Consider the following 23335-nt stretch of genomic DNA (forward strand, 5'->3'; position numbering starts at 1 on the left):
AGCACTGGTGGGCAGCCTGTGAAGCTGGCACCGGGAGTGTATGAATATATGAAGCCGGCACTGGCGGGCTGCCTGTGAAGCTGGCACCAGGAGTGTATGAATCTGTGAAGCCACCACTGGCGGGCAGCCTGTGAAGCTGGCACCGGGAGTGTATGAATCTGTGAAGCCAGCACTGGCGGGCAGCCTGTGAAGCTGGCACCGGGAGTGTATGAATATGTGAAGCTAGTATTGGCGGGCAGCCTGTGAAGCTGGCATCGGGAGTGTATGAATCTGTGAAGCTAGCACTGGTGGGCAGCCTGTGAAGCTGGCACAGGGAGTGTATGAATCTGTGAAGCCAGCACTGGTGGGAAGCCTGTGAAGCTGGCACCGAGAGTGTATGAATCTATGAAGCCAGCACTGGTGGGCAGCCTGTGAAGCTGGCCCCTGGAGTGTATGAATCTATGAAGCCGGCACTGGTGGGCAGCCTGTGAAGCTGGCACCGGGAGTTTGTGAATATATGAAGCGAGCACTGGTGGGCAGCCTGTGAAGCTGGCACCGAGAGTGTATGAATCTATGAAGCCAGCACTGGTGGGCAGCCTGTGAAGCTGGCCCCTGGAGTGTATGAATCTATGAAGCCGGCACTGGTGGGCAGCCTGTGAAGCTGGCACCGGGAGTTTGTGAATATATGAAGCGAGCACTGGTGGGCAGCCTGTGAAGCTGGCACCAGGAGTGTATGAATATATGAAGCCAGCACTGGTGGGCAGCCTGTGAAGCTGGCATCATTGATTCGTGTGAAACGCTTATGCTGGAAGGGGGATGAGGAGATGGCATTGCAATGGCGAGTCCTACTGGAAGGAGGAGATGTGCCCAGAGGCTAGAGAAGCTGAACATTTGTACATTGGAAACCAGCCATTCCCTGGGATTCTGGAAAAGTGACCTAGTTTCTTTGAGCTTGAAAGCCAGGTGTAACACAGGCTGTTTTTAGTTAGGCCTGTGGAAGTCGCAGCATTTCACTCTGTGGAATCACACGGAGTTACATAAAAACTCTGAGAAAGTAAGAGGTGTTGCCTACAAAAACACATGCTGTGCTCCAACTGCAGCCGTAGTTTGCACTGAAAAATCAACATAAAGGGCACCGCACCCTTCTCAAGTTCATTTTGCTGCTGCTTAAAAAGAAAAGCAACTGGGGAAGGAAGCCTCTGACCGCGACCCCAAGTGTCCCTAAAATCTCACCGGAAGTCCCACTAGGTCATGGACATCACGCCAGGGGGCGCCACATCTCGCGCGCACTTGCTGACTCGCATTCTGAAGCTGTGCCTTGTTCCCGTCCTCAATGCGTAGCTGGAACCAAAAACCAAACTCTGCCGGGTGCCAGATTTTGGTGGGAACTCAGGCCCTGATTTATAGTTTTTTTAGCGCCTCATTTGCGTTATGTCTTAACGCAAAAGCGGCGCAAACTTACAAAATTCAGTTATATTTTGTAAGTGTAACCTGCTTTTGCTTCAAAAAATTGACGCAAATGTCGCGCAAAAATAGTAAAAATTAGGCCCTGAGTGTTAAAAGAGTAGCGTGCAGTGGTTCAAATTTTCCAGTTCTGTTCGCGGTGTCAAACTTTCACCCAGGCCTAGCTCCACTGGAAAACAATGCAACAATGCACTTGGGCCAGGTCTGTGGTCTTGAAAAAAACAGCTTCAGATCTGTCAGTGTTTCCCTTTACACTGGGCTGTGGAGCATTATGTGACTGCCATTGGGTGATGTATTTTAGTGCAAAATTCACCCTGATGTCCACTTTGTACAGGAAAAAAAAATTCATGCACAGGAAATGAAAACCAAAATCACTGCTAACAACAGTCACTCATGCTCTGTTGTCTGCCTTCTCCCCCTGCGTTTGCAGTAATTAGAACATGAAGTTCCATAAACTCTGCTGATTCTGCAGGCATCCTGCATCACGTCCACGTGCTGATTGGCACCAAGTGCCTAGAGGCGGTCCTGTACTCGGAGCACTTTACACCTGCACCCGCCTCCTCCGGCCTCAAACCCTTCAGACTGCGCCTGCAAAGCTCATTTACTTATTGGATGAGGCAATCAGGGTGTTAAAAGAGTCTGCGAGCTGCACTCTGTGCTGTGGAGGCGAACAGGTGAGAGATGCTGAACTCTCTGCTGTGGAGGTGAACAGGTGAGAGATGCTGACGCTGCACTCTCTGCTGTGGAGGTGAACAGGTGAGAGATACTGACGCGGCACTCTCTGCTGTGGAGGTGAACAGGTGAGAGATGCTGAACTCTGTGCTGTGGAGGCGAACAGGTGAGAGATACTGACGCTGCACTCTCTGCTGTGGAGGTGAACAGGTGAGAGATACAGATGCTGCACTCTCTGCTGTGGAGGTGAACAGGTGAGAGATGCTGAACTCTGTGCTGTGGAGGCGAACAGGTGAGAGATGCTGAACTCTGTGCTGTGGAGGCGAACAGGTGAGAGGTGCTGAACTCCCTGCTGTGGAGGTGAACAGGTGAGAGATGCTGAACTCCCTGCTGTGGAGGTGAACAGGTGGGAGATGCTGAACTCTCTGCGGTGGAGGTGAACAGGTGAGAGATGCTGAACTCTCTGCTGTGGAGGTGAACAGGTGGGAGATGCTGAACTCTCTGCGGTGGAGGTGAACAGGTGAGAAATGCTGACGCTGCACTCTCTGCTGTGGAGGTGAACAGGTGAGAGATGCTGAACTCTCTGCTGTGGAGGTGAACAGGTGGGAGATGCTGAACTTTCTGCTGTGGAGGTGAACAGGTGAGAGATGCTGACGCTGTACTCTGCTGTGGAGGTGAACAGGTGAGGGACGCTGAACTCTCTGCTGTGGAGGTGACAAGGTGAGAGATGCTGAACTCTCTGCTGAGGAGGTGAACAGGTGGGAGATGCTGAACTCCCTGCTGTGGAGGTGAACAGGTGAGAGATGCTGAACTCTCTGCGGTGGAGGTGAACAGGTGAGAGATGCTGAACTCTCTGCGGTGGAGGTGAACAGGTGAGAAATGCTGAACTCTATGCGGTGGAGGTGAACAGGTGCGAGATGCTGAACTCTCTGCTGTGGAGGTGAACAGGTGAGGAATGCTGATGCTGAACTCTCTGCTGTGGAGGTGAAAAGGTGAGGGATGCTGAACTCTGCTGTGGAGGTCAACAGGTGAGAGATACTGAACTCTCTGCTGTGGAGGTGAACAGGTGGGAGATGCTGAACTTTCTGCTGTGGAGGTGAACAGGTGAGGGATGCTGACGCTGCACTCTCTGCTGTGGAGGTGAACAGGTGGGAGATGCTGCACTCTGTGCTGTGGAGGTGACCAGGTGAGAGATGCTGAACTCCCTGCTGTGGAGGAGAACAGGTGAGAGATGCTGAACTCCCTGCGGTGGAGGTGAACAGGTGAGAGATGCTGAACTCCCTGCTGTGGAGGTGAACAGGTGAGAGATGCTGAACTCTCTGCTGTGGAGGTGAACAGGTGTGAGATGCTGAACTCCCTGCTGTGGACGTGAACAGGTGGGAGATGCTGAACTCTCTGCTGTGGAGGTGAACAGGTGAGGGATGCTGAACTCTGCTGTGGAGGTCAACAGGTGAGAGATACTGAACTCTCTGCTGTGGAGGTGAACAGGTGGGAGATGCTGAACTCTCTGCTGTGGAGGTGAACAGGTGAGGGATGCTGACGCTGCACTCTCTGCTGTGGAGGTGAACAGGTGAGAGATGCTGAACTCTGTGCTGTGGAGGTGACCAGGTGAGAGATGCTGAACTCCCTGCTGTGGAGGTGAACAGGTGAGAGATGCTGAACTCCCTGCGGTGGTGGTGAACAGGTGAGAGATGCTGAACTCTCTGCTGTGGAGGTGAACAGGTGAGAGATGCTGAACTCTCTGCGGTGGAGGTGAACAGGTGAGAGATGCTGACGCTGTACTCTCTGCTGTGGAGGTGAACAGGTGAGGGACGCTGAGCTGTCTGCTGTGGAGGTGACCAGGTGAGAGATGCTGAACTCTCTGCTGAGGAGGTGAACAGGTTGGAGATGCTGAACTCCCTGCTGTGGAGGTGACCAGGTGAGAGATGCTGAACTCTCTGCTGAGGAGGTGAACAGGTGGGAGATGCTGAACTCCCTGCTGTGGAGGTGAACAGGTGAGAGATGCTGAACTCTCTGCTGTGGAGGTGAACAGGTGAGAGATGCTGAACTCTCTGTGGTGGAGGTGAACAGGTGAGGGATGCTGAACTCTGCTGTGGAGGTCAACAGGTGAGAGATACTGAACTCTCTGCTGTGGAGGTGAACAGGTGGGAGATGCTGAACTCTCTGCTGTGGAGGTGAACAGGTGAGGGATGCTGACGCTGCACTCTCTACTGTGGAGGTGAACAGGTGAGAGATGCTGAACTCTGTGCTGTGGAGGTGACCAGGTGAGAGATGCTGAACTCCCTGCTGTGGAGGGGAACAGGTGAGAGATGCTGAACTCCCTGCAGTGGAGATGAACAGGTGAGAGATGCTGAACTCCCTGCTGTGGAGGTGAACAGGTGAGAGATGCTGAACTCTCTGCTGGGGAGGTGAACAGGTGGGAGATGCTGACGCTGCACTCTCTGCTGTGGAGGTGAACAGGTGAGAGATGCTGAACTCTCTGCGGTGGAGGTGAACAGGTGAGAGATGCTGACGCTGCACTCTCTGCTGTGGAGGTGAACAGGTGAGAGATGCTGAAGTCTGCTGAGGAGGTGAACAGGTGAGGGATGCTCAAGTCTGCTGAGGAGGTGAACAGGTGGGAGATGCTGAACTCCCTGCTGTGGTGGTGAACAGGTGAGACATGCTGAACTCTCTGCTGTGGAGGTGAACAGGTGAGAGATGCTGAACTCTCTGCGGTGGAGGTGAACAGGTGAGAGATGCTGACGCTGTACTCTCTGCTGTGGAGGTGAACACGTTAGGGACGCTGAACTCTCTGCTGTGGAGGTGACAAGGTGAGAGATGCTGAACTCTCTGCTGAGGAGGTGAACAGGTCGGAGATGCTGAACTCCCTGCTGTGGAGGTGACCAGGTGAGAGATGCTGAACTCTCTGCTGAGGAGGTGAACAGGTGGGAGATGCTGAACTCCCTGCTGTGGAGGTGAACAGGTGAGAGATGCTGAACTCTCTGCTGTGGAGGTGAACAGGTGAGAGATGCTGAACTCTCTGTGGTGGAGGTGAACAGGTGAGGAATGCTGAAGTCTGCTGAGGAGGTGAACAGGTGAGAGATGCTGAACTCTCTGCTGTGGAGGTGAACAGGTGAGGGATGCTGAACTCTCTGCTGTGGAGGTGAACAGGTGTGAGATGCTGAACTCCCTGCTGTGGAGGTGAACAGGTGGGAGATGCTGAACTCTCTGCTGTGGAGGTGAACAGGTGAGGGATGCTGAACTCTGCTGTGGAGGTCAACAGGTGAGAGATACTGAACTCTCTGCTGTGGAGGTGAATAGGTGGGAGATGCTAAACTCTCTGCTGTGGAGGTGAACAGGTGAGGGATGCTGACGCTGCACTCTCTGCTGTGGAGGTGAACAGGTGAGAGATGCTGAACTCTGTGCTGTGGAGGTGACCAGGTGAGAAATGCTGAACTCCCTGCTGTGGAGGTGAACAGGTGAGAGATGCTGAACTCCCTGCGGTGGAGGTGAACAGGTGAGAGATGCTGAACTCCCTGCTGTGGAGGTGAACAGGTGAGAGATGCTGAACTCTCTGCTGTGGAGGTGAACAGGTGGGAGATGCTGACGCTGCACTCTCTGCTGTGGAGGTGAACAGGTGAGAGATGCTGAACTCTCTGCGGTGGAGGTGAACAGGTGAGAGATGCTGACGCTGCACTCTCTGCTGTGGAGGTGAACAGGTGAGAGATGCTGAAGTCTGCTGAGGAGGTGAACAGGTGAGGGATGCTCAAGTCTGCGGAGGAGGTGAACAGGTGGGAGATGCTGAACTCCCTGCTGTGGTGGTGAACAGGTGAGAGATGCTGAACTCTCTGCTGTGGAGGTGAACAGGTGAGAGATGCTGAACTCTCTGCGGTGGAGGTGAACAGGTGAGAGATGCTGACGCTGTACTCTCTGCTGTGGAGGTGAACAGGTGAGGGACGCTGAACTCTCTGCTGTGGAGGTGACCAGGTGAGAGATGCTGAACTCTCTGCTGAGGAGGTGAACAGCTGGGAGATGCTGAACTCCCTGCTGTGGAGGTGAACAGGTGAGAGATGCTGAACTCTCTGCTGTGGAGGTGAACAGGTGAGAGATGCTGAACTCTCTGTGGTGGAGGTGAACAGGTGAGGAATGCTGAAGTCTGCTGAGGAGGTGAACAGGTGAGAGATGCTGAACTCTCTGCTGTGGAGGTGAACCGTGAGGGATGCTGAACTCTCTGCTGTGGAGGTGGACAGGTGGGGGATGCTGAACTCTCTGCAGTGGAGGTCAACAGGTGAGGGATGCTGACGCTGCACTCTGCTGTGGAGGTGAACAGGTGAGAGATGCTGAACTCTCTGCTGTGGAGGTGAACAGGTGACAGATGCTGAACTCTCTGCTGTGGAGGTGAACAGGTGAGAGATGCTGAACTCTCTGTGGTGAAGGTGAACAGGTGAGAGATGCTGACGCTGCACTCTCTGCTGTGGAGGTGAACAGGTGAGAGATGCTGACGCGGCACACTCTGCTGTGGAGGTGAACAGGTGGGAGATGCTGTACTCTGTGCTGTGGAGGTGACCAGGTGAGAGATGCTGAACTCCCTGCTGTGGAGGTGAACAGGTGAGGGATGCTGAACTCCCTGCTGTGGAGGTGAACAGGTGGGAGATGCTGAACTCCCTGCGGTGGAGGTGAACAGGTGAGAGATGCTGAACTCTCTGCTGTGGATGTGAACAGATGAGAGATGCTGAACTCTCTGTGGTGGAGTTGAACAGGTGGGAGATGCTGTCCTCTCTGCTGTGGAGGTGAACAGGTGAGAAATGCTGAACTCTATGCTGTGGAGGTGAACAGGTGAGGGATGCTGAAGCTGCACTCTCTGCTGTGAAGGTGAACAGGTGGGAGATGCTGAACTCTCTGCGTTGGACGTGAACAGGTGAAAGATGCTGAACTCTCTGCTGTGGAGGTGAACAGGTGAGAGATGCTGAACTCTCTGCGGTGGAGGTGAACAGATGAGAGATGCTGAACTCTCTGCGGTGGAGGTGAACAGGTGAGAGATGCTGAACTCTGCTGTTGAGGTGAACAGATGAGAGATGCTGACCTCTGCGGTGGAGGTGAACAGGTGAGAGATGCTGAACTCTCTGCTGTGGAGGTGAACAGTTGAGAGATGCTGAACTCTCTGCTGTGGAAGTGAACAGGTGAGAGATGCTGAACTCTCTGCTGTGGAGGTGAACAGGTGAGAGATGCTGAACTCTGCTGTGGAGGTGAACAAGTGGGAGATGTTGAACTCCCTGCTGTGGAGGTGAACAGGTGAGGGATGCTGAACTCTCTGCTGTGGAGGTGTTCAGGTGGGAGATGCAGAACTCCCTGCTGTGGAGGTGAACATGTGGGAGATACTGAACTCTCTGCTGTGGAGGTGAACAGGTGGGAGATGCCGCACTCTGTGATTTGGAGGTGAGCAGGTGGGAGATGCTGAACTCCCTGCTGTGGAGGTGAACAGGTGAGGGATGCTGAACTCTCTGCTGTGGAGGTGAACGGGTGGCAGATGCTGAACTCCCTGCTGTGGAGGTGAACAGGTGGGAGATACTCAACTCTCTGCTGTGGAGGTGAACAGGTGGGAGATGCTGAACTCTCTGCTGTGGGAGATGCTGAACCCCCTGCTGTGGAGGTGAACAGGTGGGAGATGCTGAATACTCTGCTGTGGAGGTGAACAGGTGAGAGATTCTGAACTCTCTGCTGTGGCGGCGAACAGGTGAGGGATGCTGAATTCTCTGCGGTGGAGGTGAACAGATGGGAGATGCTGAACTCTCTGCTGTGGAGGTCAACAGGTGAGAGATACTGAACTCTCTGCTGTGCAGGTGAACAGGTGAGAGATGCTGCACTCTCTGCTGTGGAAGTGAGCAGGTGAGAGATACTGAACTCTCTGCTGTGGAGGTGAACAGGTGAGAGATGCTGAACTCTGCTGTGGAGGCGAACAGGTGGGAGATGCCGCACTCTGTGCTTTGGAGGTGAACAGGTGGGAGATGCTGAACTCCCTGCTGTGGAGGTGAACAGGTGAGGGATGCTGAACTCTCTGCTGTGGAGGTGAACGGGTGGCAGATGCTGAACTCCCTGCTGTGGAGGTGAACAGGCGGGAGATACTCAACTCCCTGCTGTGGAGGTGAACAGGTGGGAGATGCTGAACTCTCTGCTGTGGAGGTGAACAGGTGAGAGATGTCTCCTCTGTGGAGGTGAACAGCTGGGAGATGCTGAACTCCCTGCTGTGGAGGTGAACAGGTGAGAAATGCCGAACTCCCTGCTGTGGAGGTGAACAGTTGGGAGATGCTGAACTCCCTGCTGTGGAGGTGATCAGGTGAGGGATGCTGAACTGTCTGCTGTGGAGGCGACCAGGTGAGAGACGCTGACGCTGCACTCTGCTGTGCGTCAGCCCTCAGGACAGGCACCGTGTCCCCATGGAACCGCAAGCAACCCACTACATGGGTTGATTTCAAAATGTCTGCTTTGGGAATCGCTGTCCAAGCCAGTTTTGCACAGTTTGCCCTGGGGGAGACAGGATCTATGAGAATGCCCCTCTCACCTGCAGAGGTGGTCACCTCACAGTAAAAGAACAGCGGTCGTGTTTGCCGGCTCGACCAGTGTCTGTGATGCCAGTGAGGAGCCGTGAGCCACCATGGAGCAGGGCACCTAGCTGACACCAGGGATGGCGACCTAGCTGGAGAGAGTAGTGAACTGAAGGCCACATTTCCCACTGCAAAGTGTCCTTTGACGCCCGCCACATCTCTCCTACTCTGGCCCACATCCCACCTTAGTGGACCTTAACTATGGACCAAAAGCCACCCTCTGTTGCCCCATGGAGGCCTTTAGCTCAGTGGTGCCCAACCTTTTGGCTTCTGCGGAACCCCACTTTATCATTACTGGAAACCGGGGAACCCCACTTTATCATTATTGGAATCTGGGGACCTAATCTGTTAATATTATTTAATTTTCTAAGCATTTGCAGAACCCGTGAGGAGGCTTCGCGGACCCCCAGGAGTCCCCGGACCACTGGTTGGGAACCACTGCTTTAGCTCATTGACCAGTCCAGAACTCCTAGGTGTACCCTAAATGATCCCTCAGCTCCCAGACCTTATGTAGAGGAGCGTCAGGCAGCAGCAGGCACTGGGTCCTGACATGAGCTGTTTGAAGTTTCCCCCACCCCAATGGTCTAACAGGACCCCATCGCTCCTACGATCTGGGGCCCCTGGGCACTAAAACCAGCACTTAATTTTTAAAAAACATGAAGTGCTCGGGCCCAACAGAAGTCAGCTCCAGCTGGTACCACCCACAGCTTCCACCACTGCTGCCCAATGCCAGTGCCAGCATCCCCTGGTAACAATCACCCTCGAGCGAGTGTGATATTTCGGGATTATTCCAGTGCACCGCAGACTCTACAGCTGTCCAGGAAGTGCTAGTTTTTTGTCCTTACAGTTTTAAAGTTTTTTAAACACTTAAAGCACCCCACTACCAAAACCTGCTAGAAAATAGGCCCACAGCGCTACTATGCGGTGGACTTTCCTAGCTATGTGCTGGTGTTTAGAAATAAGTCCCGGTGTTGAGCACCGGCAAACACCGGCACAAATTAAACACTGACTAAAACACGCTGAGCATCGCCGACTTGTTCATTCTGTCTAGACTGCGAGTTAGCAGCATATAAGGGATTCCTGAAAACTGCTTTGTGAGGAGACGTGGCCTCTGTGTCCACCTGGTGCCACAAGTGGAAAAGGGTGAGCCAAGGGAGCCTCAGGGTTAGCCACTGAAATACAGGAAGTGCACCCAAGCACTGAACCCCCTGTTTATCTTTTATTTCTGTTTACAGGCTCTACATCATATCTGTTGAAGCTAACTCCACTGGAACATCACACAGCAAGCTGCCTTGGAACCAGTGCTTAATTTGTAAATAAAAAGGTGACGGTGCCCAAAGCCCTCCTCTTAAACACGCTGCAATTAAATGTGTGAACGCAAAATACTGAGGCTGCGTAACCTTGAAGCCATCTCGGGCCTCTTCAATTCACATACAGCCACTCCCTGCATCTTCTGCTCACTCTTGCAGCTTCTACTTTCTCCCTTTGTGACGTTTTTTCATTTTTCCCTTTATCCGTCTTTCCCATATGTGTCTTTTGCTCGCAGCAAATGTTTGAGGCCGAAGAATAAGCCCCGGCCCTCAAAAATAAGTGCCTGTGCTCAGCACCGGAAACAACAAGCACAAATTAAGCACTGCTGGGAACCCCCTGTCAGGCAGTGGTTAATTTGAACATAAAAACGCGCCGCCCGTGCTCAGAGATTTCCTCAGAACCTCACCACTGCTGCAATTAAATGTGCGAGCACAGAATACTGAGGCAGCGTAGTCCCAAAGCCATCTCGGGCCCCTGTAATCTATTTACAGCCGCTCCCTGCCCCTTCAGCACACTTTCTGCTTTCTCCCTTTGTGGTGCCTTTTTGTCTTTCTCTTCCTCCGACTTTCCCATTTGTGTCTGTTGCTCGCAGTAGATGCCTGTTGCAATAAAAATAAATGCTGGAGCCCCAAAATAAGTGCCGGTACCCCCTACCGGCAACCATCGGCTCAAATTAAGCACTGTTGCCAGGCCACTTGGCCGGTGCATCTGGGTACCAGTATGTGCATTAGTACCTGCGGCCTGTTGACTCTTTAAGTTTATAGAGAGAAGCAGTGACGTCTGGAAGAGCTGATGATGCAGGGCTGATGACGCGGGACTTGTGTCCTTCTAAATGTTGCATGTCCATAGAATGATGTAGATACCTTCAAAGTGCAGTCTTCGCCTCATGTAAAACTGTACAATGTGCAGTACGTTTGGGTTCGCATTTTGGGAACCGTGAGAGCCACTCTCAGGACATGGACCACCGATGACGCAGACAAAGCACAGAGAAGGTACTGGCTGACAGACCCGCAAGCCCCGCCCTCTGGGGACTGATGCTACAGAAGTTACTGGTGAGGGTTGAGTGACAAACACATCAGCACGGGGGGGGTCCTGGGGACAGCAGGACAGGAAGGTGACTATTGATAACCAGCGAACGTGCTCTAAAGCTTCTTCAAATCCTCTTACAGAAATCTCCTTCTGACTGTCTATGCTCTAGTGCTGCAAAATCCACCCTCTCCTTGCTGGCGAATTTATAAGTAGGCCCAGGTGGAATTTAAATTAAACCCGGGTTATTTGGAGGGGCGGCTCCTCCATGAGGGCGGAGGAACGTGCCCCCCCCGCCAGCAGCGGCTTCTGCAAAACCTTTACAAGGAACGATAACAAACAGTGTTTGTTTTAATTTACTTGTAAAGGGGCGGGGCCACGGGGTTGACGTGCTCTGAGGGGGAGTGCCCAGCACTCCCCCTCAGAGCGTATGTGTGTTTGTCCGGCTGTTTCTGTCCGGCCAAACACACATGCGCACTGTGCTCTCTCTAGCCCAGCCGCCTCTGGCCGGCCAAACACACATGCGCACTTTGCTCTCTCTAGCCCAGTCGTCTCTGGCCGGCCAAACACACATGCACACTGTGCTCTCTCCTGCCCAGCACTGTTTTGCCGGGCTGGAGAGAGCAGGCACAGGCTCCAAGTCTGCCTGGGAGCTCCTGGCTAGGCGCACCCAGCCAATCCTGACGCTGCTTTGAGCAGCGTCAGGATTGGCTGCAGGGCAGGCTGGGAGCGTGTGCCTGCAGCCAGCAGGGAAGAGGAGCGCAATGCGAGACCAGGCCAAAAAGGTAAGTGTTTTTTTTTTAACTTAATTTTATTACATTTTCGGTCCTCCGCCCCCCCCGCGCCGCACCGCCCCGCTCCGCACCGCCCCGCTCCTTTCGAGCGAAGCGGGACAGAGACTTGTTATTTGGGTAAAATCCAAATTTACGTCAATAGAGTAACTTCTCTGCTGTTTACAGTGAAAATATAGGACTGGAAAGTGGAGTCAATAAGACTTATTTAGGAGACCCTTGCGCTGTCAGACCGTCACTTTTTCAGACGCTCCGACAGCACAAGCCTTTCTTCCGCATATATGAGGCCACGGAAAGCCACTCTCCGTTGCCTTTCTCTGCGCCAGGGAAGAGTTTCATGGGCGCTGCGGTGGGTTTTCTATGCAACACCCTTGGATTTTGACACTGCTCCAGATTTACTTAATCATGTAAACCTGGTTAAGAGACAAAACCTTACGCGCCCCCAGGGCAGGCGCAATAAGAAGTATCTTTATTTCTCCTACTTTATTTTCTCTTTCCGTATGTGTTGCATTCTGCAGCACACATAGGAAGAGAAAAATGCCTCTCAGTATTGGTTTTGTCCAGGAAGGGGCCCCTTTCTGCACAAAAATAATCCTGCATGCAACACAGACACCCTTGCACAATTGCGCAAGGGTGCCTACGTTGGCACAAGGCAGTGCACCAGCGCAGTGGGAAAGGAGACTAATGCACCGTATTAAAGAAATACGGTGCATTCCTGCCCTTTCACAATGGCGTAGGGCAGCGCGTCTGTGAGAAAGTAGCCTCTTTCTAGCCTTGTTACCCCCACTTTTGGCCTGTTTGTGAGTATATGTCAGGGTGTTTTCACTGTCTCACTGGGATCCTGCTAGCCAGGGCCCAGTGCTCATAGTGAAAACCCTATGTTGTCAGTATGTTTGTTATGTGTCACTGGGACCCTGCTAGTCAGGACCCCAGTGCTCATAAGTTTGTGACCTATAGGTATGTGTTCCCTGTGTGATGCCTAACTGTCTCACTGAGGCTCTGCTAACCAGAACCTCAGTGGTTATGCTCTCTCTTTACAAATTGTCACTAACAGGCTAGTGACCAATTTCACCAATTCATATTGGCATACTGGAACACCCTTATAATTCCCTAGTATATGGTACTGAGGTACCCAGGGTATTGGGGTTCCAGGAGATCCCTATGGGCTGCAGCATTTCTTTTGCCACCCATAGGGAGCTCTGACAATTCTTACACAGGCCTGCCACTGCAGCCTGAGTGAAATATGTCCACGTTATTTCACAGCCATTTACCACTGCACTTAAGTAACTTATAAGTCACCTATATGTCTAACCTTTACCTGGTAAAGGTTGGGTGCTAAGTTACTTAGTGTGTGGGCACCCTGGCACTAGCCAAGGTGCCCCCACATCGTTCAGGGCAAATTCCCCGGACTTTGTGAGTGCGGGGACACCATTTCACGCGTGCACTATACATGGGTCACTACCTATGTATAGCATCACAATGGTAACTCCGAACATGGCCATGAAACATGTCTAAGATCATGGAATTGTCACCCCAATGCCATTCTGGCATTGGGGAGACAATTCCATGATCCCCCGAGTCTCTAGCACAGACCCGGGTACTGCCAAACTACCTTTCCCGGGGTTTCACTGCAGCTGCTGCTGCTGCCAGCCCCTCAGACAGGTTTCTGCCCTCCTGGGGTCCAGCCAGGCTTGGCCCAGGAAGGCAGAACAAAGGACTTCCTCAAAGAGAGGGTGTTACACCCTCTCCCTTTGGAAAAAGGTGTCAGGGCTGGGGAGGAGTAGCCTCCCCCAGCCTCTGGAAATGCTTTGATGGGCACAGATGGTGCCCATCTCTGCATAAGCCAGTCCACACCGGTTCAGGGATCCCCCAGCCCTGCTCTGTCGCGAAACTGGACAAAAGAAAGGGGAGTGACCACTCCCCTGACCTGCACCTCCCAGGGGAGGTGCCCAGAGCTCCTCCAGTGTGCTCCAGACCTCTGCCATCTTGGAAACAGAGGTGCTGCTGGCACACTGGACTGCTCTGAGTGGCCAGTGCCAGCAGGTGACGTCAGAGACTCCTTCTGATAGGCTCTTACCTGTGTTGCTAGCCTATCCTCCTTACTAGGTAGCCAAACCTCCTTTTCTGGCTATTTAGGGTCTCTGCTTTGGGGAATTCTTTAGATAACGAATGCAACTGCTCATCAGAGTTCCTCTGCATCTCTCTCTTCACCTTCTGCCAAAGGATCGACCGCTGACTGCTCAGGACGCCTGCAAAACCGCAACAAAGTAGCAAAGACGACTACTGCAACCTTGTATCGCTGATCCTGCCGCTTTCTCGCCTGTTTCCTGGTGGTGCATGCTCTGGGGGTAGCCTGCCTCCTTCTTGCACCAGGAGCTCTGAAGAAATCTCCTGTGGGACGACGGAATCTTCCCCCTGCAACCGCAGGCAACAAAAGACTGCATCACCACTCCTCTGGGTCCCCTCTCAGCACGACGAGCGTGGTCCCTGGAACTCAGCAACTCTGTCCAAGTGACTCCCACAGTCCAGTGACTCTTCAGTCCAAGTTTGGTGGAGGTAAGTCCTTGCCTCCCCACGCAAGACTGCATTGCTGGGTACCGTGTGATTTGCAGCTGCTCCGGCTCCTGTACACTCTTCCAGGATTTCCTTCATGCACAGCCAAGCCTGGGTCCCCGACACTCTAACCTGCAGTGCACAACCTCCTGAGTTGTCCTCCGGCGTCGTGGGCCTCCCTTTTGTGTCTTCGGGTGAGCTCTGGTTCACTCCTCTTCCAAGTGCCTGTTCCGGTACTTCTGCGGGTGCTGCCTGCTTCTGTGAGGACTCCCTGACTTGCTGGACGCCCTCTCTGTCTCCTCATCCAAGTGGTGACATCCTGGTCCCTCCTGGGCCACAGCAGCATACAAAAATCCTAACTGTTACCCTTGCAGCTAGCAAGGTTTGTTTGTGGACTTTCTGTGTGGGAACACCTCTGCAAGCTTCTTCATGACGCGGGACATCCATCCTCCAAAGGGGAAGTTCCTAGTCCTCTTCGTTCTTGCAGAATCCACAGCTTCTACCATCCGGTGGCAGCTTCTTTGCACCTTCAGCTGGCATTTCCTGGGCATCTGCCCACTCTCGACTTTGTCGCGACTCTTGGACTTGGTCCCCTTGTTCCACAGGTACTCTCGTCCAGAAATCCACTTTGGTTGCATTGCTGGTGTTGGTCTTCCTTGCACAATTCCCCTATCACGACTTCTGTGCTCTCTGGGGAACATAGGTGCACTTTACACCTACTTTTCAGGGTCTTGGGGTGGGCTATTTTTTTTAACCCTCACTGTTTTCTTACAGTCCCAGTGACCCTCTACAAGCTCACATAGGTTTGGGGTCCATTCGTGGTTCGCATTCCACTTTTGGAGTATATGGTTTGTGTTGCCCCTATACCTATTTGTTCCTACTGCAATCTACTGTAACTTTGCATTGCTTGCATTACTTCCTTTTGCTATTACTGCATATTTTTGGTATTGTGTACATATATTTTGTGTATATTTTGCATCCTCATACTGAGGGTACTCACTGAGATACTTTTGGCATATTGTCATAAAAATAAAGTACCTTTATTTTTAGTATATCTGTGTATTGTGTTTTCTTATGATATTGTGCATATGACACCAGTGGTATAGTAGGAGCTTTGCATGTCTCCTAGTTGAGCCTAAGCTGCTCTGCTATAGCTACCTTCTATCAGCCTAAGCTGCTAGAAACATCTCTTCTACGCTAATAAGGGATAACTGGACCTGGTACAGAGTGTAAGTACCCCTTGGTACCCACTACAAGCCAGGCCAGCCTCCTACAGCGTCAACAAGACTTGCAGTGCTGCCCTACACCAATTCCCCATAATTAAGCCCCAATGTGAACAAACACAACACGTTCAGCTGTTGTTTCCGTTATTTGTGCTTTAAAGCTATTTACTGAGCACAAAAAGATCATCTTGTCAAAAACTGCACACAAGTATGCACTTGTGCTTAAATGTAGCACCAAAAGACGGATTTGCGTTTCAAATAATTATGTATAATTTCAAATAATTTCCCCCAAAATTTTATATAACTTCACAAAGCAAATTACTCAATTTTTTCTCACTCTAATTCATACCACTGGGTAAGAGGGACACTAAAGCCAGAACAGCAAGGGACAGGGTGCAGGCAGGCATCTGGAGTGAAAGTCACAGTGAGTTTTGAAATGCTAAGATCTTCGAGTGACTGCCCCTACACACGATGCACAGTGACACAGGCCCTCATCACCAGCCGACTGAACCACGGCAACGCTCCCTACGTAGGAATCACCGCAGACCTCCTGCAGAGACTTCAGACCATACAGAATGGCACAGTCAGACTTATTCTTGACCTTCTCCACGAACTCACATCACACCCCACCTCAGGCAACTCCACTGGTCCCTCATAGAGAAGAGATGCCAATTCATGCTGCTGACCCAGGCACACAAGGCTCTACGCAACTTCCACCAACAGTTAAGGGAGTTGCCATGCACTATAGAAATCCTGGTTGAATTGAATTGAAGACTGTGCTCTTCCTCCTTTTCACTTGCCCATACTCTCCACATCTACTAAAGATGAAGTGGAGGACGTCCTTTCTCTCACATCACAGCAAAGACCTGAAACAGCCTCCCCACGCACCTCCGGACCATCACCTCACTTCCAGAATTCAAAAGGTCCCTCAAAACCTGGCTGTTCGAATAAGCTTCAGGGACCTGCAAGCTCATGGATACCCTATCGGGTGATAGCTGTACTTTATAAATCCTGATTCATTGATTGATTGATTGAATTGCTATCAGCAGAGGCAGAGACAACTCTAGGAAGTGTGAGTCCAGCACATGCTTTCTGTAAGGAACCTAGGGGGTGATTCTAACTTCGGCGGGCGGCGGAGGCCGCCCGCCGAAGTTCCCCCACCAAAATACCGCTCCGCGGTCGAAAGACCGCTGAGGGTATTTTGGGATTTGCCCTGGGCTGGCGGGCGGCCGCCAAAAGGCCGCCCGCCAGCCCAGGGCAAATCAACCTTCCTACTAAGATGCCGGCTCAGAATTGAGCCGGCGGAGTGGGAAGGTGCGACGGGTGCAGTTGCACCCGTCACGTATTTCAGTGTCTGCTAGGCAGACACTGAAATACTTTGTGGGGCCCTCTTACGGGGGCCCCTGCCGTGCCCATGCCATTGGCATGGGCACGGCAGGGGCCCCCAGGGGCCCCGCGGCACCCCCTACCGCCATCCTGTTCCTGGCGGGCGAACCGCCAGGAACAGGATGGCGGTAGGGGGTGTCAGAATCCCCCATGGCGGCGCAGCAAGCTGCGCCGCCATGGGGGATTCTAAGGGCAGCGGTAAACCGGCGGGAGACCGCCGGTTTTCCCTTTCTGACCGCGGCCAAACTGCCGCGGTCAGAATGCCCTGCGGGGCACCGCCGGTCTGTCGGCGGTGCTCCCGCCGACCCTGGCCCCGGCGGTCTGAGACCGCCGGGGTTAGAATGAGGGCCCTAGACTCTGTAAGCATGGAGGGGCTGTCCACACACATGGGCATCATGGAATCTCATGTGGGCGGAAGAGACACCACTGTGGATTGGGATCTTACATGCACGGAGACAGGAAGGATCACCCTGGCCCATCCCCGTCCATGTCCATCCTTGGCTAAAAGAACTTTGGGGGTCATTCTGACCCTGGCGGCCGATGGCCGCCAGGGCCACCGACCACGGGAGCACCGCCAACAGGCTCGCGGTGCTCCCACGAGCATTCTGACCGCGGCGGTTCAGCCGCGGTCAGAAGCGGCAAGTCGGCGGGCTCCCGCCGACTTACCGCTGCTCGGGGGAATCCTTCATGGCGGCGGAGCGCGCTCCGCCGCCATGAGGATTCTGACAGCCCCTACTGCCATCCTGTTCATGGCGGGAAACCCGCCATGAACAGGATGGCGGTAGGGGGTGCCGCGGGGCCCCTGGGGGCCCCTGCTGTGCCCATGCCAATGGCATGGGCACGGCAGGGGCCCCCGTAAGAGGGCCCCGCAAAGTATTTCAGTGTCTGCCATGCAGACACTGAAATACGCGACGGGTGCAAACTGCACCCGTCGCACCCCTGCAACTACGCCGGCTCAATTCTGAGCCGGCGTCCTCGTTGCAGGGGCATTTCCTCTGGGCTGGCGGGCGCTCTTTTGGAGAGCGCCCGCCGGCCCAGAGGAAATGTTAGAATGGCCGCCGCGGTCTTGTGACCGCGGTGCGGTCATTTGGCGGCGGAACCTTGGCGGACGGCGGAGGCCGTCCGCCAAGGTTAAAATCAGGCCCTTTGTGTGCAGCGGTTGTAATGAAGAGAGATCTCTGGGTTCAGTGTTTTATGAAGGTCTGATCTGTGAAGTCAGAGTCCAGGTACTGCCTCTCTTGTTTGGCTTTGTCTCCATGCTGTTCCCTGTGCTGTAGATGGTCTAGGCATGCATGCTGCTCCCTGTGTTTCTCATGGTATGCGCCTGCATGCTGCTGCCTGTTTTTATGTTTGTCTGCGCCTGCATGCTTCTGCCTGTTTTGATGTTTGCCTGAGCTTGCATGCTGCTGCCTGTTTTTTCTGTTTGCCTGGCCCTGCATGCTGTTCTGTGTTTTTCTGATGGCCTGGACCTGCATGCTGCTGCCTGTTTTCTGTTTGGCTGGACCTGCATGCTACTCCCTGGGTTTCTCCTGGTCTGGGCATCAATGCTGCTGCCTGTTTTTCTGTTTGTCTGGGCCTACATGCTGCTCTGTGTGTTTCTGTTTGTCTGGGCCTGCATGCTACTCCCTTGGTTTCTCTTGGTCTGAGCCTGCATGCTGCTGACTGTTTTTCTGTTTGTCTGGGCCTGCATGCTGCTCTGTGTGTTTCTCCTGGTCTGGGCTGCATGCTGCTGCCTGTTTTTCTGTTCAGCTGGGCCTGCATGCTGCTCTCTGTGCTTCCGATGTTCTGGACCTGTATGATTCTCCCTGTGTTTCTCCTTGTCTCGGTCTGCATGCTGCTGCCTGTTTTTACCTTCGTCTAGGCCTGCATGCTGCTGCCTGTTTTTCTTTTGGTCTGGGCCTCCATGCTGCTGCCTGTTTTTGTGTTTGCCTGGGCCTGCATGTTGCTCTGTGTGTTTCTGATGGTCTAGACCTGCATGCTTCTGCCTGTTTTTCTGTTTGGCTGGGCCTCCATGCTACTCCCTGTGCTTCTCCTGGTCTGGGCCTGCATGCTGTTGTCTGTTTTTCTGTTTGTCTGGGCCTGCATGCTGCTGCTCTGTGTGTTTCTGATGGTCTAGACCTGCATGCTCCTGCCTGTTTTTCTGTTTGGCTGGATCTGCATGCTTCTCCCTTGGTTTCTCCTGGTCTATTTTTTGGTGGTATGGACCTTGATGCTGCTGTTTGTTTTTCTTCTGATCCGGGCCTCCGTTCTGCTCCTTGTATTTCAGGGGACTTTCTTGTTTGTAACTATCAAGGGTGTGTCAGACTCTCACCGGCCTCTTGAACTTTCTTACCTCTTAGGTAAGTGCAAGATGCACCACAGTCTTCCTGCATTGTGTGTCTTCGCCACTGCTACTCACCAATGTGTTCTTTATGGGAAGCGGGGCTTTGTTGCTCAAATGTGGATTTACCTTAAAGAAATGAAAGACAAGAGGTGTTTGGTAAAACAGGAACAATTGGTTTAATTAAACGCAGTGACCGGGAGAGCAGTACTGTTGTGTAGCCATTTTCGTTATAGCTTCATACACGTTATTTTAGCAAATCCAGGCCTGCCGCTGTGCACTTTAACCTAGATATATTTTATTCAGCTTTGTTTATTATTTTAACTATAGCCACATTTGCGGTCTTGTTTTATTTCCCTCTATCTAGCTGTTCCTTGCCTAGGCCAGCACTGTGTTCTTAAACTAGACATTTCTTTCACTCTGTGCTTTTCTCAAGGCTGCAGTAGGATAGGTTGCCGGTAAACGTGGTAACGCTTTGTCTCTGGTATTCATAGAAACATACATATCCTTAAGTAGAGACATTTTCTCAGAACATCAGCTGTTTTATTATAAAAACACTTCTCTGTTCCATACACATTGGAGGGAGATTCCAGCCAGATGACCGCGACTGTATGCTGATCGATGAGTGCTTCGCAGCAGCTGCTTATGTACAGTACAGGCTCAGGTATGAGGGATGATGTCTTCCCAGGCGGAGCCTGAAGGGCAGATCTAGAGCTTAACATGCTGTGCTCTATCATAGCCTAGGTAGTAATTATTTTAATCATTTTAGTGACAATATGGTAGTGTTATTTTTATGCTTTACTCTCCTCATCACAATTTTAATCCTATCATGTTTCATCATCCTGGTTATTGCAGTACATGCTTTATTATCTAAGATGCAGTTGCTTCATTTAAACCTTATTGAAACATATTCTGCCTCTACTTGTCCTTGTATATGTGAGACCAATGTAAATGGGAGAAACGGATGATATCTGAGTGACCACGGTTTCCCTGAGGAGTCAATTCTGTCATGCGCTCGGCTGCCCAATCATCCCTGCTCTTGGGTGGAGATGAGGCACTGCTAGTTAGCCAGAGCAAAACCCGGATTAGGCCGACAGGTGTCACCTGTAGTAGGTTAGACTCAGTCCCCCACACCGCAGGCACGTTTGGTCAGGCTCTAATTTTTGGGTCCTCCTGAGTATCTCTGTCTCACTACATACAAAGACACCTCAGTACTATATACGGAGACGTCTGTGGTTTTGAGGATTTCCTCCTCAGCTAAGTAGGGAGTACCTAAATAATGCCTTAAGTTGTTCAAGCTTGAACTCTTAAAAGGATAATCCCCATTTGGTGTGCTTATCTCTGAACAAAATTCACCATTCGCTATGGCTAACCCGCAACAGGTAGGAATTACAGTCAATATGTGACCACCCCTTACTGCACATTTATTGACACATGGCCTAACGGCCCATGGGGGTCCAGTTACATTTTGTGTTGAGGCTCATCCATCCTATAGAACAGAACTTTTTTATTCTTGGGTCACATTTCCAGCAGCTGATGGGAACACCAATACATTTCATCACTATATACCTGCACAATACAGAGCATATGCATATATAGACATACCTCTATCTTATCAAGAACATAATAATTAGCTTGATGGTTCCCTACGCCACACAATCTTACATGCTAGATAAGTCCTCTAAGTAATGATGGTCCTACCTGGCCTTTATTGGCCACTTATACAACAATCCCTGATGCAGCAACCTTGATGGTAGTTAAAGTCCGCCACTCATACGCTGAGCTGACAGAAATATATAGACGATTACTACAATTTGTAATGCAAACAATAAATACAAACCCAGCACGTGCTGCTCCGGCGCAACTACATGCAGTAACGCCAGGTATTAATCCTGCAACTGTACATTCTATCATGGGTAAAGTACCCGCCAAATGAGATGAAATTCTGTTTTGGTTAGCTCAAAAAATAAACGCACTGGAAGAAGTATTTCCCCATACGGGACCTCAGGATAAGCATAGAATATTAACTATGTGCTTGCCATTTGGGATGGTTCCCACTATAGATAACTGTAATACTTGGGGCACGGTATTTGCCATGCTCTATACTACTGCACATGGTACACCGACACTTGCCAATTTACCGGAAGTGTTGAAACAAATTCAAGACGAATACGGGGCTGCCCAGGCCCTGGACTTGGGGATGCAACTAATGGGCAACTTTGCCACAGCATCCTCAATCATTTTAAGTAACCTTAAAGGGAAAGCGGTCGCACTAGCGGTGCGCATGCAGCTCCACAACGTTCCTCCACAGGACCAAGAACGTTAGCTGCCAAAAAGTATTGTGGAAACCTACTCTAGCACTAGTTGAGATAGTCTGGGGGCCAGACCAACAAAACCACAGTTACAGGGTAAATCTAATAAAGATTCTACCAAGTAAGCTCCTGAGGGTACTAAGAAATGTTGGGACAAAAAACAACAACACCTAAAAAAGAAATGGGAGAATCTCCGCATATGGAGACCCCACAGAATAGATGTAATCTCAGAAACAGAGATAATATAAAAACACCTGACAAATATCAATATACTGATACACGCCAATCTCGTTCCTTTCAGGACTCACTGGAAAAATGCAGTGAGAGAGGTGGGCAGTCAGAGCGGAAAACTGAGTATGTGAAACCGAGACGGGAATCACAGCTCTTAACAGAAGTTTCTGTTAAAAAAGAAGGGAAACTTCCCCAGCAAAACCCCCAATTCAAAAAGAAAACATTGGCAAAGGTTGCAGTTCGACATGCCACTCAAGAAGAGGGCTCCATTGAAGAACAAGAAGTGGGCATTAGCGCTTTGAGACAGCACAGCAGAGATCACAATAGTTCACCGGAATCTTCTAGAGCATCTGGAGGTGAAAGCAACTGATGATTTCCTACAAGTAGAGACTGCGGACATGCGTGTCTCCACGCCTGATAGGGTGTACAAAGTAACGTTACGGTTAGAAGTAAACATAGAGCTCACAATCGACGCAATCTTTTGGGACTACATCATAAACATATATGATATTCTACTGGCCGAAAGGGATTGGCCACCTGAATTTGTCTATACCTGCCCAAATGGTGAAGATGTTATCAAACCTTCTTTCTCGCCCCTTGTTCCTGGGGAGCTAGCAGAATCCTGCGTCATCGATTGGGCATTGGCGCAGGCACCTGTGTTATATCACAACCACATAGGGAAGGATAAAGATTCCCCCGATCATGTTGTACCTATTAAAAATCAACCCCAACCACAACCCCAATATCCAATAAAACATGATGCTAAAGCACCCGTGAGGGAAATCCTCACACAACTGGAGTACCAGAGCGTAATCGAACCCTGTGTCTCACCTATGAATAATCCCTTATTCCCAGTAGCTAAACCGGACCATTCGTACAGAATAGTGTTAGACTACATACATTTAAACAGTCATACACGCACATACGCTATACAAAGCTCACATAGCACGGCACTCATGAACAACATAGTGCGCATAAAATACAAAACAACACTGGACATATCCAATGGTTTCTCCTGCCAAAATATAGCGCCTGAGAGTAGAGACTTAACAAGTTTCAGCACACTAGGCTCCCAGAAAAAACTCTGTTGTTTACCCCAGGGGTACAAGAACAGTCCAGTCCGGATTGTGTGACTTCAATATTGCACAACATTGACCCTGAAGCATTGTCCTATGTAGATGATATTTATCTCACAGATGTTGAATTGCTGCAACATTGAAGACAGGTAGCCCACATTGGCTACAAATTCAATTAAAAAAAATAAAGTAGACTTCCTTAGCGTCCTGTTTCTGGGATACGAGCTATTAAGTGAAGGAAAGAGCCTAGCGCCACAATTCTTGGAAAAATGCGCACAGTTACAACCTCCAAATACAATTAAAAAACTCCAATCCCTATTGGGTTTTCCAAATTTTGGCAACACTCACATTCCAGATTACATATTGCGCATAAAACCATTATATGACTTAATACGTCCTGACTTTTCAAG

The 23335-nt window shown here is 51.2% G+C and overlaps 1 protein-coding gene across 1 annotated transcript; it reads right to left on the reverse strand.

Annotated features, from left to right (window-relative positions):
* Positions 1–2072: 2072 nt before the first annotated feature.
* Positions 2073–22480, reverse strand: LOC138301465 (streptococcal hemagglutinin-like). Its single transcript, XM_069241975.1, has 4 exons — positions 22403–22480; positions 19385–19435; positions 4327–8336; positions 2073–4131 (listed from the first exon to the last, which is right to left on the reverse strand). Exons 1-4 carry the CDS (start codon positions 22478–22480, stop codon positions 2073–2075), a joined length of 6198 nt encoding a protein of 2065 aa, XP_069098076.1.
* Between the last annotated feature and the right edge of the window lie 855 nt (positions 22481–23335).

This window comes from Pleurodeles waltl, chromosome 6 (genome assembly GCF_031143425.1).
Source record: "Pleurodeles waltl isolate 20211129_DDA chromosome 6, aPleWal1.hap1.20221129, whole genome shotgun sequence".
NCBI lineage: Eukaryota > Metazoa > Chordata > Amphibia > Caudata > Salamandridae > Pleurodeles > Pleurodeles waltl.